Source organism: Leucoraja erinacea, chromosome 25 (assembly GCF_028641065.1).
Source record: "Leucoraja erinacea ecotype New England chromosome 25, Leri_hhj_1, whole genome shotgun sequence".
Classification (NCBI taxonomy): Eukaryota; Metazoa; Chordata; class Chondrichthyes; order Rajiformes; family Rajidae; genus Leucoraja; species Leucoraja erinaceus.
The window spans coordinates 24,393,776-24,406,395 of record NC_073401.1 but is presented as its reverse complement, the minus strand read 5'-3'; the positions used below and the strand labels follow the sequence as shown (position 1 = coordinate 24,406,395).

The 12,620-nt window shown below is 48.2% G+C and overlaps 1 protein-coding gene across 4 annotated transcripts in view; it reads left to right on the top strand.

Annotated features, from left to right (window-relative positions):
* The window catches only part of LOC129709123 (RNA-binding protein Musashi homolog 1-like), a 118,643-nt gene extending 114,886 nt beyond the window's left edge, over window positions 1–3,757 (top strand). The window contains exons 14-15 of one of the 4 annotated variants that reach the window (XM_055655247.1): window positions 481–551; window positions 2,243–3,757. In XM_055655247.1, coding sequence (XP_055511222.1) covers window positions 481–522 — 42 coding nt within the window. In that variant the 3' untranslated portion in view covers window positions 523–551; window positions 2,243–3,757. The remainder of the gene's footprint in view (window positions 1–480; window positions 552–2,242) is intronic. The other 3 variants (XM_055655245.1, XM_055655246.1, XM_055655244.1) reach the window with 3 other exon arrangements.
* Window positions 3,758–12,620: the final 8,863 nt, after the last annotated feature.

Sequence of the window (12,620 nt, the reverse complement as noted above, 5' to 3'; positions counted from 1 at the left end):
GACTTGGTAAAATTGTAAATTGTCCCTAGAGTGCAGGATGATGTTAGTGTGTGAGGATTGCTATCGGCACAGACTTGGTGGGCCGAAGGGCCTATTTCCACACTGCATCTCTAACACTAAACTAGACTAAAGCCCCCGTGCTGGATCCTGCCCTGCCAAGCGCGTTCCCTATTGGCACCTGGGAGGATGTAGGAGGAAGCCTCTGTCCGTCTACTCGTTGGATGAGGCGAGATTTGACTCTGAGCGCAGTTACCGGTGAAGTGGGGCCTTGCCTTCCCAGCAGCCCTGGGCAATGGTGACTGCTAAAACTCTGTGACCTTCTCCCCAACACTCTGTGACCTCCAGGCCCACTCCCCCCACACCGTGACCCTACAGGGCTAGGTGTGCGGACAGGAGTGAGGGGGGGGGGGGGGGGGGGTTTGCTGCAGGGGCCCCGCTGGCCCAGTCCCAAGTCCCCGCTCACTCTTCTGTCTGTTTCAGGGCCCGTTGATCGCGACAGCTTTCACAAACGGTTACCACTAAAGCAGAGGCCTGCAAATCTGAAAAAGGAGGTAAGATGGTGGATGATGGGTCTGGTGGGGGAAGAGGGAGGGAACTGGCGGCCATGGGCTTCGCCAGCACCTTCACCTACCTGCGGTAACCCGGGGCGACGGGGCCTAGCGTTCTGCCCGGAGCCTGGCCTGGACAATCCCCTCAGTTGGAACTGTCACCGCCAGCTTGGCTGGGCCAGAGGGTCAGGCACTGTGACCCCTGCCTGGTCAGCTGACCCTGGTCAGCATGAAAGCAGGGGTGGGCAGGAACCCACACAATCATCCCGTGCTCAATAGACGGGGACAGGGTCCAGTCCAGACCCCCGTCCCACACAGACTCAGAGAGGGGTCGTCGCAGAATGGGAGTATTGTATTCAGTTGTGGCCACCCTGCTCTAGGAAAAATGTTTAGGAAGGAACTACAGATGCTGGGACATGCTGAAGATGCTGGAGTAACTCAGCGGGTCGGGCAGCATCTCTGGAGAAAAAGAATGGGTGATTTTTCGGGTCAGACCCCTTCTTCAGATTCAGAACTGAATCAGAAGATGGGTTCCGGCCTGAAATGTCACCCATCCTTTTTCTCCACAAATGCTGCCTGTCCCACTGAGTTACTCCGTGTTTAAGAAAGAACTGTAGATGCTGGAAAAATCGAAGGTAGACAAAATTGCTGGAGAAACTCAGTGGGTGAGGCAGCATCTATGGAGCGAAGGAATAGGTGACGTTTCAGGTCGAGACCCTTCTGCGGACTGAGTTACTCCAGTACTTTATGTCTGTCTAGGAAATATGTTGTTAAGCTGGAACGAGTCCCAGGGAAGAGTTATGAGGATATTGCCAGGACTGGAGGGCCTGAGCTTTAGGGAGAGGTTGAGTAGGCCGGGACTGGATTCCTTGGAGCACTAGAGATTGACCAGTGATCTTATTGAAGTGTGTAAAATCATGATGGAACAAGATAAGTTGAATGCTCAGAGTCATTTACCCAGAGCAGGGGAATCAAGAACCAGAGGTCGCAGGTTTAAGGTGAGAGGGGAGAGATTTAATAGGAACCTGAGGAGCAGCTTTTTCGCACAGAGTGATGGGTGTATAGAATGCACTGCCAGAGGAGGTAGTTGAGGCTGGTACTATACAACATCTAAAGTACATTTGGATAGGTAGATGGATAGGCAAGGTTTAGAAGGAAATGGATCAAGTGGAGACAGGTGGGACTAGTGTGGATGGGTCAGTATGAGCAAGTTGGGCCGAAGGACCTGTTTCCTGCTCTTAAGATGGATACCCATCCTGGTGAAACCTCACGGTGGCACAGCTGGTAGAGCCGCTGCCTCACGGCGTCAGAGACCTGGGTTCGATCCTGACCTCGGCTGCTGTCTCGTCTGTGTGGAGAGTTTGCACGCGTGGGTTTCCTCCGGGTGCTCCGGTTTCCTCCCACATCCCAAAGTCGTGCGGGTCGGTGGGGGCTTGATAAGCCGCCGTGAATTGTCCCTGGCGTGAAGGCGGGCGGGAGGAGAATTATTCGGGGGGTGGGGGAGGGGGGAAGTGATAGGGGGCGTCAGACAGAGTGCGCCTCAGGAAGGGGGGGGGGGGGGGGGGGGCGGCGAGGGGACAATGGGATCGATGGGACTACAATCGGTGCTAGCATGGACACGATGAGCCAAAATGGTGGCAGGTTGTCCCCTGTTTGGTGGAGGTTCTAACTCGCTGCGTTTCTCTTGTCTCCAGGGCCTTGCCTGCGAGCACGAGGATGGGATGTGGGCCTTGGTGGAGCTCAGGCAACTTTGACCATTTTACTGCACACACTGACTTACTACCATTAACCCACCTCCCACCGCCCCGTCCCAACAACTGAAGAGAACATCTCACTCCTACACTAACATTCAAAGTTTACGCTTCTTTGTTTCTCCTGACTTTTTTTAATTTATTTTATTTTAATTTTATTTTTAGCTTAAGGATCGATCAGTTTTAAGCCGTGTCTTCCTTTTGACGTTGTTGCTTATTTGAAAGTGTTTAGATGCATACTTTTTAAGATGAGAATTTGTGATCGTGTTAGAACATTTTTGCTGAGGAACTTTTTTTTTTTTTTTTTTTTTTTTTTTTTTGCTTCATATCTTTTGACCTTTTATTTTGCCAGATCTTGTTTTTAATGAGTAAGAGCTAAAGAGGGTAATGTAAAACACTCCAAAAGAAAATGAAATCTTGTCTAAATACAATTTATTTTGATATTCTTTGTAAATGTCATCTATTAACACTGAATTCCAGTTAGCATGGATCAAACATCTGCAGGTCAAAAATGTATATTTTGGTAAAAAAAAAACACTATGAATCATAAAAGTATTTTTTTCTGAAATTGGATAAAACGTTTCTGTAAAATATGTAAATAGAACAAGCTGGATTTGTATTTGCCTTCTGCACAAAAGGTTCTTTTTTGAGTACAGTAGTATTTTTCAGAAAAGGTTAGTTTGCAGGTGCCTACACAGCCTGAGGATTAGCAATACTGTAGTGAACTCCCAGCAAAATCTTGTAGTTGGTGTTTTTATGGGGCTAATATTACCGTAGGATTGCTTTTTATTCTCTGACTTCTCATTTAAATGAAGGACATTGGTTAAAGATTTAAAAAATATTAAAAGATGACCAGTAACCTGAAGAGGGTCATGAAGCTGCTAAAGAAACAACATTTTTTTAAAAATCCACATGTAAACTCCATATCTGTAAAGGTTGTGTAGGCCGGGCCCTGGTCTGAACTTTGACCCCAGTTTGAGAAGGAATGGCTGTCGCTATGGCTACTGCTGTTTTAACCCCGGCTGGTGGCTTCCTTCAAGCCATCAGCTTTCCCGGTTTTTTCTTTTAATCCCGTCACGTCCGGACACGGCTGGCTTGTTCTTGTTTCCTCGCAGACTCTGGTCTGCGTGTGCGTGAGGCAGGGGGTGGTCGACTCGACCTCGGCTCCCGCTCACAGAGGTCAGGAGGCCGTCTCCTGTGGCCGAGAGGGAGAGAGAGAGGGTGGGGGGGGGGGGGGGGCGAGTCGTACGCCTGCCTGCTTACAACCCGCCCCCCCCCCTCTTTTTTTATACGCCCGCAGTCTATATCTCCCCACCGGCCTGCTTTCAACCACCCCCCCCCACTCTCCGTTTTATACCCCTGCAACCATCTCCTCCCCCCCCCCCCCCCCCATTACCCATTTCTGCTTTCAGCCCACCCCTTCCTCCCCCCAATTTTATACCCCTATTGCATATCTTCCCCCCCCCCCCAATTTTATACCCCTATAGCATATCTTTCCCCCCCCCCCACCCCTCAGGTCTGTTTTCAACCCACCCCTCCACTCCCCATTTTATACCTCAACAGCAATACTTCTCTCCCTGCTTCCAACCTACCCCATCCGCCCTTTATATACCCCTACAGCATATATCCCCCCCCCCCCCCCCCCCCCCCCTCGCCTCAGGTCTGCTTACAACCCACCCACCCCTTCCTCCCTCCATTTTATACCCCTGTAAGCATATCTCCCCTCCCTGGGTTTGCTTTAAAACCCACTCCCCCCCCCCCCCCCTCCTTTATGCACCCTGCAGCAGATCCCCCCCCCCCCCCCCAGGGTAATATGCTGCCGGGGGGGAGGGGGGAAGGCAAGGTACGGTGATAATTCCCATCACCCTCTCACCCACCCACCACCCTGTCCCCCACCCAGCTACCAGTGGAAAGAGACTGGCGGAAAGCTGCGGGGACCCCCAGAGACCCCCTCACCCCCCTGGGTAGGGGAGCGTGAGTGTCCTGTCCCGTCAGCAGGAGTGAGTGGACAGCAATCATCAGAACCTTTTGTTTGAAAGGAGGAGAAATGGCGTTGATCCACCAGGGGGCTCCTCCTCACTGCAGACTCTCACATGTTTAAAATACGGCCACAGCACCATTCCAACGTGTCACCTCGGTTTATTGTAAAATACTTTTTTAATTAATGTGTTTTAGAGGGAGAATGAAATGAAAGGTCCAGGAGCTGAATTTTTTTTTTTAAAGATTAAGACCAGTTTAGCGCTTACAGTGGAAATAACAAAACAGAAATCTGTTTGTTTTTAAAATAATAATGATTTGGGGGCATTAAAACGCTGCGATTCTCTGTTAGTTTGTTCCAGGGTCTTCTTGCTCGTCCAGTGTCAATGGAGAGACAGCCCGGACAGACCTGTGGAGAGTTGCTAGCTTTGCTCTTGTTTTTAAACGATAAAACACTACTGGATATACAAACAATTTTGTTTGTAACAGCAATAAATGCTATTTGTGAAAATGCATCACGGGGAGCAATTTTTTTTGTTTTTGTTTCTGATTTCAATTTTTCTCTTCTAGATGAAGTGGTGTTTTGGTAAATAATGTCTTGCTTCCCCATGCATTGTACTGCCAGTTTTTTGCTTTTTAATCCTTTTTACGTTTGTCTATTTTTTTTTTTGCCAGTAAGTTATTGCAATCTGAGAAATATCATCTCTGGCTCTGTAACCCTTTTTCAGATTTCATTTTAAAATTCCTAATAAATTATTTGAAACTTTCTGTGCGTCTCCTAGTGTCTTCTGTCCGCTGCCTCCCTTTCCATTGTTTCGGATCAGCGGGTCTGAAATCGGTGAACTGGCCAGGACTTTGGGGCGGCACGGTGGCGCAGCGCCAGAGTTGCTGCCTCACAGCGCCAGAGACCTGGGTTCGATCCCGGCTGTAGGTGCTGTCTGTAAGGAGTTTGTACGTTCTCCCCCTGACCTGCATGGGTTTTCCCCGGGTGCTCCGGTTTCCTCCCACTCTCCAAAAAGACATCCAGGTTTGTAGGCTGATTTGCTTCGGTAAATTGTAATTTGTCCCGAGTGTGTGTAGGATAGTGTTAGTGTGCGGGGATCGCTGGTCGGCACGGACTCAGATAGGCTGAAGGGCCTGTTTCTGCGCTGTATCTCTAAACGAAACTAAACTAAATGTCCACTCGAGATGCATCGCTCACCTGATGCGTGCTCCAAGTGTGTACACTGTTCCCCTGCCATCCACTCTGACACTCTGCAACCTCCTCCCACCATTGCAGCATACGCTCATTGAGTGACAATCCTCCCCTGCAGTAGGGCCACATTGCGGCTTGCTGCATTGGCAGCTGGCTGTAGAGATGGTACCTGCGACGCTCAAAGCTGGCAGGCGAGAGGACATGCGATCGATCGATGGGGAACACTCGTCCAAAGTCTATTGTAGAGATAGAGCATTGAAACAAGTCCTCCGGCCAACTGAGTCCATGCTGACCATTGATCACCCACCCACACTCGTTCCATGTTATCTCACTCCCAACACACTAGGGGGCAATTTACAGAGGACAATTAATCTACAAACCCACACGTCTTTGGGATGTGGGAGGAAGCTGAGCCGAGGAAGAGGAAACCTACGTGGTCTCAGAGAGAACGTACAAATTTCAATTAATTTTCTTATCACTTGTACCAAAGTGCAGACATTTTTTTCTTTGTTGCATTCCATCCAGCCACGGGCAAGGCTATATGTGTTTACACTCAAGCACCCGGTCAGAATCAAACCTGTGTCTCTGGCTCTGTGGGGCAACCAGTCTGGCAGCTCCCAGCACTCAGCTGTCACGTGGCCACTGGATCTGTGACTGGGTGGCATAAGGTCATGGAAGATGCTGTTGAAAATAAGTTCCCCTCACTTTCACTGTCAACAAAGCAGACAGGAGGGGCCAGAGTGGGTCATTCGGCCCTTTGAGCGGCACTGCTATTACATCTTCTGACATGAAACCATAATTCATTCTCCCGATGTACCATTGAATGTATTTTGTGGTCTACCTCCTTCTTGCATATAGTCAGTGACTTGGCCACCACTACCTTCTGTCGGAGAGAATTCCACAGGTCCATCGCACTCGGTAAAAAAAAAAAATCCTCATCTCAGTCCTGAATGCCTGTGCCTTGTGAAAGGTACCCTTCCCCCACCAGGAAAACCAAGTTCCTAGGAGTAAATATCATCAGCAACTTGCCCTGGACTAGCCATTTCAAAGCAATGGACAAGAAAGCACACCAACGCCTCTTCCTTGGAAGGCTGAGGAAGTTGGGCATGTCCCCAACAACTCTCGCCAACTTCTACAGATGCGCCGTTGAAAGCAACCTTATCGGGATGCATTGCAGCACGGTTTGGGAACAGCTCCATCCAAACCGCAAGAAATTACAGAGAATTGTGCACACAGCCCTGACCATCGCACAAATCAACCTCCCTTCCATTGACTCCATTTACACCTCTCGCTGCCTCGGCAAAGCCACCAGCATAATCAAGGATGAGTCTTACCCTGGTCATTTCTCCGTCTCCCCTCTCCCATCAGGCAACAGGTACAGAAGTGTAAAAACGCACACCTCCAGATTCAGGGACAGTTTCTTCCCAGTTGTTATCAGGCAACTGAACCATCCTAGCACCAACAGTCTGAAGTAGGACCTCGACCCGAAACGTCACCCATTCCTTTTCTCCAGAGATGCTGCCTGTCCTTCTGAGTTACTCCAGCATTTTGTGTCGACGGTCTCTTCGATTTAAACCAGCATCTGCAGTTTTTTCCTACCCAGTCCTGAGCCACTACCGTCCCATGCCAACAATGAATTGGCTTATCAGAGAACCTCCCTGCCTGAGGTCATCCGATGCCAACCCCGGATCGACCAGATCTATTCTTGCTTCCCGTTCTGCCCCCTCTGAAGAAGGATCCCGACCCTTAAACGTCAAAGATCCTATAGCGAGCAAGATAGATCACTCGAGGAAAAAGACGTGGTACGGGTCATGGGCAGATTCATGGGTAATTTTCGGCCCCATTTCCGTAACCGGCTTCCGTCTCCCCACCAAAGATCCCATAGCGGAGCAAAGATACTAGAGCGGAGACGGAAGCCGCTTATGGGAACATCCTCGTAAAAAAAATTATTATTTGGTAAAAATCTTCTCCTCATTTTCAGAATTTTAATTTATTAACACAAACTGTTCCCCCGCAACGTTGATTACACTGCGAGTCGGGCCGGGTCGGGTTGGGTTACTGAAATGGATGAAAAAAAGGCCCACGTTCTGCTCCGTTGCGTACTACATGTCAGCCCATTGCATTTAGAAGGAGTGGTCTATCTTGCTCCGCTATAGGATCTTTGCTAAACGTCACCGATGCATGTTCTCCAGAGATGTTGCCCAACCCCCTGAGTTGCTCCATGATTCTGCGTCTATCTTCCATTTATCCTTCTTCTATTTGTTGTTTCAATCCATGCCATTCCCATGTACTCCAATTTGAGGACCAACTTATTATGTAGGACTTCATCGATGGCCTTATGAAGATCCAAATAGACCATGTCATAGTAAACTACACTAAAGGTGAAGTCCCTGCCTGGACTCAATGCTTATTATGCGGCTGTAACAGGTAAGAAATATTCAATGAAAATTAAAAAATTAATCTGCATGCATCAGAACTCTGAAAATGTTGGATGGACATGGCAGGCCGGGCAGCATCTGTGGAAACCGAAACATGGACCTGAAACATTGACTGTTTCACCACAGATGTTGTTCAAGCTGCCGGGTTTGCCCAGCAGTTTTTTGTTTTTATATCAGAACTATTTATATGGGGGCATCAGTGTTTGATATTAACAAACGTAGGATTATGCACATTCTCACCAATGTTTAGTTTAGAAATACAACGTGGAAACAGGCCTTTCGGCCCATCCAGTCCACGCCGACCAGCGATCCCCGCACACTAGCACTATCCTACACACACACACACACACACACACGAGGGATAGTTTTACAATTTTACTGAAGCCAATTAACCTACAAACTAATTAACCTACGACTTTGGAGTGTGAGAGGAAACCGAAGATCTCGGAGAAAACCCACGCAGTCACGGGGAGAACGTATAAATTCCGTACAGACAGCACCCGTAGTCAGGATCGAACCTGGGTCTCTGGCACTGTAATGCAGCAAAACTCCGCTGTGAGCCACCATGCCGTCCCAAGGACTTTAAATGATAACGTTTATATATAGAATGGAAAATCAATAGGTTCTTCTAATCTCCGAGGTCCCATGTCATTCGCTAAGCTGGCTGTCAGCAACTCATAGGTGTTGCTGCTCATCGGTAGCTTGTGATCCAATAGCCTTCATTTTTCTGTTGTGTTGAAAGCTCCACCAGTGGTTGCCCCGATGTGAGACATGTTCCCCCATTAACTATAGGCGGCTTTCAGCAGATACAGGAATGCCTGTTCAATGGATCTCCAGTTGCCATCTCAATGTATCCTGATAGGTTCAGCCCCATCATGTATGGTTGGGTTAATGTGAATAGGGGAGATACTGGCAACACAATAAGGCGGCACGGTGGCGCAGAGGTACGGTTGCTGCCTTACAGAGACCCAGGTTCAATCCTGACTCCAGGTGCTGTCTGTAGGGAGTTTGTACGTTCTCCCCGTGACCGCGTGGGTTTTTCCTGTGTGCTCCGGTTTCCTCCCGCATTCCAAAGACGTGCAGGTTTGTAGGTTAGTTGACTTCTGTAAATGACACCTAGTGTGTTGTGTAGGACATAGAACTAGTGTATGGGTGACTGATGGCCGGCATGGATTCGGTGCCAAAGGGGCCTGTTTCCATGCTGTATCTCTAAAACCATCTCTAAAACTAGAATAATCAGGTGCACCTTGATGAAATTTGGACCCAATACAGGAACTGGGACAGGTTAGAGGGTAAAAAAGCATCCTGTCCATTTCCTCCACTGATGCTGCCTCTTCTGCTGTAGAATTCTCTGCCTCAGAGAGCGGTGGAGGCAGGTTCTCTGGATGCTTTCAAGAGAGCTAGATAGGGCTCTTAAAAATAGTGGAGTCAGGGGATATGGGGAGAAAGCAGGAACGGGGTACTGATTGGGGATGATCAGCCACGGTCACATTGAATGGCGGTGCTGTCTCGAAGGGCCGAATGGCCTACTCCTGCACCTATTGTCTTTTGCTGTTCCTCCAGCACTTTGCGTTTTGCTCGAGATTCCAGCATCTGCAGTTCCTTGTGTCTCCAAGATTAGAGGGTAGGCCTGGCTCTGCCTGAATTAGAGGGTGTTAGTTCGAGGGAGAGGTTGGACAAACTCTCTGTGGAGCACTGGAGCCCGGGGCGGAGACTTGATAGAAGTACGCAACATTTGCAGAGGATGCCAAAGTCGGTGGTGCTGTAGATAGTGATGAAGGTTGTTGACGTCTACTGCCTGATATCGAGTAGCTGGAAAGTTGGCAGCGGCAACTGGAACTTAATCCTGACCCCACGTGTGCGATGGAACTGCAGGTGCTGGTTAACACCAAAGATGCTGGAGTAACTCAGCGGGCCAGGCAGCATCTCTGGAGAGGTGACGTTTCAGGTCGAGACCCTTATTCAGACTGAGAGTCAGGGGAGAGAGAAATGAGGGATATGGAAGGGGAAGGTGTCAGAAGGAGAGATTAAAAGTGACGAAGATCAAGGAAATAGTGGAATAGTTCCTTCTAACCAGAGATGCTGCCTGTCATAGAAACATAGAAAATAGGTGCAGGAGTAGGCCATTCGGCCCTTCGAGCCTGCACCGCCATTCAATATGATCATTCATGGCTGATCATCCAACTCAGTATCCTGTACCTGCCTTCTCTCCATACCCCCTGATCCCTTTAGCCACAAGGGCCACATCCAACTCCCTCTTAAATATAGCCAATGAACTGGCCTCAACTGCCTTCTGTGGCAGAGAGTTCACCACTCTCTGTGTCCCACTGAGTTACCCCAACATTTTGTGTCAATCACCCTGACCCGCTTGTGGTGAAGGCAAACAAAGATAGGACGTACATGGTGAACGGGTAAGACCTGAGGGAATGTCGTTGAACAGCGAGGTCTTGGGGTACAAATTCACACAGGTTTGAAAGTGAGTGCAGGTGGATAATGTGATAACGAAGGCAGACAGGATTTCCACCACAATGTATAATCCAAATGACTTTTTACTTTGAATCCTTTGGGCTTTTACTTTTTTGATCTACCACATGTAACTTTGTCAAAGTTTTGCTGAAACCCACATCAAATTCTCCGTCCTCATTCACACTCGTTGTTTGAAGATAGAGAGTTTGATGTAGCCTCCTCACTGACTCTCAGTCTGAAGAAGAGTCTCGACCTGAAACGTCACTGATTGTTTTACTCCAGGGATGCTGCCTGTACTGCTGAGTTACTCCAGCATTTTGTGTCCATCTTCGGTGTAAACCAGCACCTGCAGTTCCTTCGTACACACACCCTTCATTTACCTCCTCAGAAGTTCAACAAAGCAAGGCTGATATGACCATCTCTCAGCTAAACCTTGCAAAAACAAAGAACCGCAGATGCTGGTTAATACACAAAAAGACGCAAAGTGCTGGAGTAACTCAGAGGGTCAGGCAGCGGCTCTGGAGAACATGGACAGGTGACGTCTCGGGTCTGAAGATGGTTTTCGACCTATCAATGTTCTCCAGAGATGCTGCCTGACCCGCTGAGTTACTCCAGTACTTTGCATCTTTTTGTGTATTAACCAGCATCTGCAGTTCGTTGTTTCTGCAAGGTTTAGCTGAGAGATGGTCATACCAGCCATACTTTGTTGAACTTCTGAGTAGTCAAACAAAGAGTGTGTGTATGAAGGAAGCGCAGTCGTTCAAAGCTCTGACGCTGCATCTATGGCCAAAGGGATTTGAGAAATCACACAACAGCCTATGCCTCTTCCTCACTTCTTTTCAGAGCCATTGGCACGGACTCGATGGGCCGAAGGGCCTGTTTCAGCGCTGTATCTCTAAAGTCTAAGCAATGTTTGTAAACCTCACTGCCCTGAAGGAGAGGAGTGAACCAGAAGCGATCTTTTAAAAAATAAAACCTTTATTATGAATCCATTTTAAATTCCGCAACTGCTGTAGTGGGATTTGAACTCTGCTTTCTAGATTGTTGTTCCAGGCTTCTGAATTATAATTCAATAGTTTATTCACCCAAGAAGTTCTTTAACATTAAGAAAACTGTAGGAGGTGTTGAGAAATTAAGTGGAAAAATAGACGTGAATCCCACACTATGAGGTAAATTATAATTGCGGTGTGAAAGGAAACACATGTTTTCCTGGCCTCTGAGTCCAAAAAAAGCCCAGACTGAATTAATATGTAACAACATATATCTCACATCAATGATTACTGCGGTTAATGGTCTTGCAGTCAACTTGGAATGCCAGGATTTTTTTCACACAGAGAGTTGTGAGTCTGTGGAATTCTCTGCCCCAGAGGGTGGTGGAGGCCGGTTCTCTAGATGCTTTCAAGAGAGAGCTTGATAGGGCTCTTAAAGATGGCGGAGTCAGGGGATATGGGGAGAAGGCAGGAACGGGGTACTGATTGTGGATGATCAGCCATGATCACATTGAATGGCGGTGCTGGCTCAAAGGGCCGAATGGCCTACTCCTGCACCTATTGGCTATTGTCTATTGTTTATAATTTAATACGTGAAAAAACCCAGACATTTTGACTTGGGAATAATGTGCTGATTCCTGTCAACCGTTGCAATATTTCTCCTTCGGTATTCTTCTCTCTCTGGGGGTTGTCTACAAATCCACACGCACCCGCCCATGCCTGCACCTCCTTCGTGTAAGCCCAGATTGACTGAGTTCTGAGTCTAGTTCAGTGTCACGAATAGCAAGGTACAGTGAAACGTTTTTGTTGCACGCTGACCAGTCAGCAGAAAGACAACACATGATTACAATCGAGCCGTCCACGGTGAACCGATACGTGATGAAGGGAATAACATGAATAACATTCAGTGCAATATGATACCGGCACGGTGCCACAGCGGTAGAGTTGCTGCCTTACAGCGCCAGAGACCCGGTTTCGATCCCGACTATGGGTGCTGCCTGTATGGAGTTTGCACGTTCTCACCGTGACTGCTTGTAGGTTAATTGGTTTGGTATAAATAAAAAATTGTCCCTGGTGTGTGCGGGAATCACTGGTCGGTACGAACTCGGTGGGCCGAAGGGCCTGTTTACGCGCTGTATCTTTAAACTAGACTAAAATAAAATAAAGTCGGATCAAAGATCTCCAATGAGGTAGATAGTAGCTCAAGACTGCTCTCTAGTTGGTGATAGGATGGTTCAGTTGCCTGATAGCAGCTG